The following is a 4938-nucleotide window of genomic DNA, read 5'->3' as shown; positions in this document are numbered from 1 at the left end:
AGACACCTCAAGCTCGAATAGAAAATAAACAAAAAGCCAGTCTTCTATTCTAACTGTTTGATTAAACTATGAGAAATATCGCTTTCACTTACTACGTTTAATATTTGCGAATCGAGCCAATTCATTGAAGACAGGCCCGAGACTTCGTCCCATGTCGTTCGGCCAGAGACTACCTAAAGAATGGAAAATAAACAATGCACAGACAATGCCACTACAACTTCCAACCACCACGCTAAGCATTAACTAAATTAAACAACCCGTCATTGTCTCAACAAATACAAATACTGATGCAACATTTAGATAGATAATTGCAGACATTTGTCTTCTATTGTATGTTACAATCTGCTGTGATACAGGAAACAGGGTATTCTGCATACCCTTCGGGGGTTGGGTAATAAGGAGTAGCATGTATCTCTAGATCTGCTTTTACAGGGCAACCGAATACAATAAAGATACCAACAAATATCATATCATATCATCAAATAGAAGAAAGCGCAGCATTCTCATACGGAAACAACACTTGAAGTTCTGTTACACTTTTCACAAGCCAAGAAACGGGCATTGCTTCCTCGCATGTTCTGGAACCAATTTCACCAAAATCTCAGCTGGGACTCCTTTCAGTTCTGGCAACCACGCACCGAAAACATACATAAAGTTAGCCAAAACTATTTAATGAAAACAAAAGACGAGCGGAGTCACAAACACAATGCCTATTCCAAATCAACATACCATGAGATTTAAAATTAAATAGTGGTGGAAGGAATCGGCCATTTGGCAAGCGAGTATTTGGATCACGAAGCTCATCAAAGAAAGGATGCGTCAGAGCATCTAACTGAACCACATAAAGCAAAATCTCAAATTACACAGACATTATCAGAAGATGAGAAACAGTCATTTGAAAACATAAAATTGCCACATAGAATCTTGCAAAACCGTTATCTGAAACAGGGAACCAATGCTATATTTTTCCTACGGTGAGATACTAAATGTTTAACAATTCAGATACTCACAGCTGTGCACCGCAAGTTAGGGGAGTATTGTAGTAGTCTAGATACCAGATCAACAGCCTCTGGAGGCATGCGCTTGTGGAAGATCTAGTAGAAGAAAACATCAAATATATGTTAGTACAGTGTTCAACAAAAGATTTTCAAATGCGTTAATATAATGAGCTCAAGAATAAAGCATGAAATGCTATTAAATCTATTTGTGATACCTTGTGCCATGGATGTGCTTTAATCTGTGGGAATTTAAATTCTGTATAGTTAGGGTTCATGCATTTAATCTCTTCCCTTGTTGGAGTGCCGAGAACCTATCAACACAAACAACAAATGATATCATTCACATACCTATATAATGGATCAAATAGGCCATTTCAATATTAAGAAACCACAGAAAAATGAGATTGACAGTTCAAAACATTTGCAAATAAGAAACATGTACAACAGTAGTGAAATAAGTTAAACATCAGAAGATTACCTTTATAATCTCAACAAGCTGATCAACTCCACTCTCACCAGGGAACAAAGGCTGTAAACAGAAAATTTTGATTTTAGGTAAATATGCTAAACCACAAAAGGTAAAAGAATTCACAGCAACAGCCACCAACCTGTCCAAGCAGCAGCTCAGCTAAGACACATCCAACAGACCAGATGTCAATGGCTGTAGTATATTCAGTTGCTCCAAATATAAGCTCAGGTGCTCTGTAATATCTAGAACATATGTATGATATATTTGGTTCGCCTTTTACCTGTCAAAGTTCAAACCAAGTAAGGAAAAATAAAGCTGACAATCTAACTCAGAAAAAAAAGAAGTTTCAATGGAAAGGAATGATTTGAGGAAGAAGCAGAAAAGCAGAGACATATATTTAACATACCAAAACCTTTGCACTTCCAAAGTCACATAATTTAACCTGGTGTGTGTGTGGATTGACCTGCACAGAAAAACATCCAATTATTATCTTCCACCCAACAGTCCTATCACCAGAGTTTCAATTGGTCATTCCCTATCTTTTAGCCACCCTAAACACAACCATAGCTATGAAGCAGGAACCAAAATAAAATCCAAATAAATAACCAAATAAAGGCCATACCAATAGATTTTGAGGCTTGATATCCCGATGGCAGACTCCAATACAACGATGAATATAAGATAATGCCCTAAAGATCTGCAATATATCAAAATATTGTTAAAGCCTGAACATGGATGTAAGCTAAATTCAGGAAGGGCAACAGGCATACCTGGTATGTATAGAGTTTCACATATATCAGAGGCATCCTTTGGTTCAACTTGTTGTAATGTTTGATCACACGATTAACTGTTTCGGGAACATACTCAAGTACCAAATTAAGGTATAGTTCATCCTTTTCAGTGGTTGAAAAGAAACAGTGCTTCAAAGAGACAACATTTGGGTGGTCAAGAAGGCGCATTGTTTGCAGCTCCCGGTTCTTGTACCTCTTGTCTTGAAGAACCTTTTTGATAGCCACAGTTTCACCAGTTTCCAAGCACTTAGCCTATAATCATACACAATGTCAGAACTAAGGGAACAATTATCTTCATATGAGTTAAAAAGGCTAAAGCAACACATCTTATTTAGTCAACTATAAACATGATTTTACCTGGAAGACAACACCAAACGATCCATGACCTACAACACGTTCTGCCATGTAGCTTATAGTCTGAAATATTAACAAAGATACAAGTTTATGTTAAGCACATATAGAAAAAAGTGGCAAGGAGTACAGTACACTGTTAAATAGAATATCAAAAACAACATCAGGGCACTATCATCCTATCCAATAATACCATGAGATTCATCAATCAGAAACCAATTGGCAAGGATAATCGCCAATCACAAGAAGCAACAAAATACGTCACAGCAAGGAGTTATGCAAGACACCATAAAAAGGTGCATCACAAGATCACGGCATTCTCATCCTATTCAATAATATCATGAGCTTCATGAAACCAGTCAGCAAGGATAATCACCAACCAGATAAGACACGACAAAACAAGTTGCACACAGCAAGAAGTTATGCAAATGGACATAAAAAGTTTCTAGTCAGCAAGCAGTGACTCGGCATCATAGCCAAATTCTGAGAATTATTTTTTCATTTTTTGATTTCAAGGACAAACACAACCATTCTCAATTTAAATATCATTATTCTAAATCACAGCAGCTATAGAAGTTGGGAAAACATTTGCACAAACAATATATGAAACTGGAGGAACATTGATTGTTTACAGCCTTTCATGGTAAACACAACAAGTGAGATGGCACATACACATTTAACAGGCGGTAGAAAAATTGAGAGAGAACATATATACCTGCTTCGGCTGACCATTTCTACCCCCAATGGTAGTCACAATGATATGTCCGGTCTCCGTTCCATTGCCATCAACAACTGTGGCTTCCATCTCCTACAAGATGATGCAAATTGAAAGTAACTTAGCCTCAAATTCAAAATCAACCACAAAGACATTCCTGAAATAAAGCTAAAATAAGAAAAAGTGCAAATATTCATACTCTATCATCCCTAATTTTCATATCGTTCATCTCCTCCGGCAACCTATCAACACCTGCTGCTCCATGTCCACTGGCTTCTCTCAAACCCGAAGTTGGCGCCACACCAACGGATGTCATCTTCACTGAATCCCTTTCTCCGTTAACTTCTGCTCAAAAACCACTCATACACCTGACAGAATGAACAATCACGCCATAATTAAAAAAAAAATGGACAACTTTTTTCGTTTAATTTGAGCATTAAAACTGGAGTCAACAGACACAATAAAAACTGAACCAAATAGGAAAGTAACACCGTTCAAACACGAATTAAAGAAACAAAAAACGCAAATCCCTTTTGTCCATAAATAAATATCCATTATGTGAAAAAGGAAAACATTAAAGCAACGTAAAACTCCATCAATCTCACAGACAGCCACAAATCCATCCGAAAACTCATCAACAGAAACAGAAAGAGACAACAACAACAACAACAACAAAATCCCTAAACAAACCTAAACCGAAGATCCCCGCAACTGAAGGCGAAACAACACGATCCGAACACACAAAACAAAATTAACAAACGCAGAGCGTTGAAAACACAGGAAAAGCAGAAAGAAAAGCAGCGACGTCGGAGAAAAAAAAAAGTTCGACGGAAGAGGAAGAAAATGAAGAAGAGAAAATAGAGAGATAAGGAATCTAGAGTCTGGAATGGAAAAGAAGGAGGCGAAAAGGGCGGTTAGAAGGAAGAGAGGGTTAGATCCATGAGAGGCATACCCATGGCGTGTTTGGATTTGTGTGAGTAACAGTTGTTCTCTGCTTTTTTGTGTGGTGTGCTATAATGCGCTGGTGACAGTCAAAGAAGAAAACCAACCCATTCTAACTATTTATTTATTTATTTATTATTAATTAAATAATTAATTACAAAATTAAATAATTGTGTATTTTGGAGTAAATAAAATATAGAAAAATGTGACCTAGTTTTCCCTTCACTTTTGACCGTTCAAACTTCAAAGTTCAAACTCACTGTATTGAAATGGTAACAACTATTAATTGGCCACCGCGGCATGTGTCTTTTAGGCGCCTTCTTTAGTGCCCTCGTTTTTTTTTATAGTTCCAAAAATCATATATATTTATAATATTTACAACTACACGTGAAAAATTACAAACAAATGAATAGACACTTTAATAATTTATATTATTATCTTTGTTCTCAAATTAACATGTGAAATGAATAAGTGAGCTCAATAATTTGGCTGAGTATGTACATCTGGATAAAAAATTACATTAATATATACTTCATATTTTTGAAATAACTTTTAAGTCATCATAAATTTAGTTAATAATTAAAGTGATTAGATAAAATCTAATTCGTTTTGTTTATTTCTTATTGATCAACATTGAATAAGATGAATGCAATAAATAAATAAGGATATGGG

General features: G+C 36.0%; 1 protein-coding gene across 1 annotated transcript; it reads right to left on the bottom strand.

Annotated features, from left to right (window-relative positions):
• Nucleotides 1-263: 263 nt before the first annotated feature.
• Nucleotides 264-4303, bottom strand: LOC114191683 (glycogen synthase kinase-3 homolog MsK-1). Its single transcript, XM_028081027.2, has 13 exons — nucleotides 4015-4303; nucleotides 3524-3692; nucleotides 3325-3417; nucleotides 2616-2675; nucleotides 2238-2510; nucleotides 2090-2164; nucleotides 1874-1930; nucleotides 1607-1747; nucleotides 1477-1527; nucleotides 1214-1309; nucleotides 1011-1094; nucleotides 730-832; nucleotides 264-623 (listed from the first exon to the last, which is right to left on the bottom strand). Exons 2-13 carry the CDS (start codon nucleotides 3638-3640, stop codon nucleotides 541-543), a joined length of 1233 nt encoding a protein of 410 aa, XP_027936828.1. The 5' UTR covers nucleotides 3641-3692; nucleotides 4015-4303; the 3' UTR covers nucleotides 264-540.
• Nucleotides 4304-4938: the final 635 nt, after the last annotated feature.

This window comes from Vigna unguiculata, chromosome 7, assembly GCF_037176805.1.
Source record: "Vigna unguiculata cultivar grain cowpea cultivar isolate G323 ecotype 2 chromosome 7, ASM3717680v1, whole genome shotgun sequence".
NCBI lineage: Eukaryota > Viridiplantae > Streptophyta > Magnoliopsida > Fabales > Fabaceae > Vigna > Vigna unguiculata.
The sequence above is the reverse complement of the archived record's forward strand: the minus strand, read 5'-3'. Positions and strand labels throughout refer to the sequence as shown.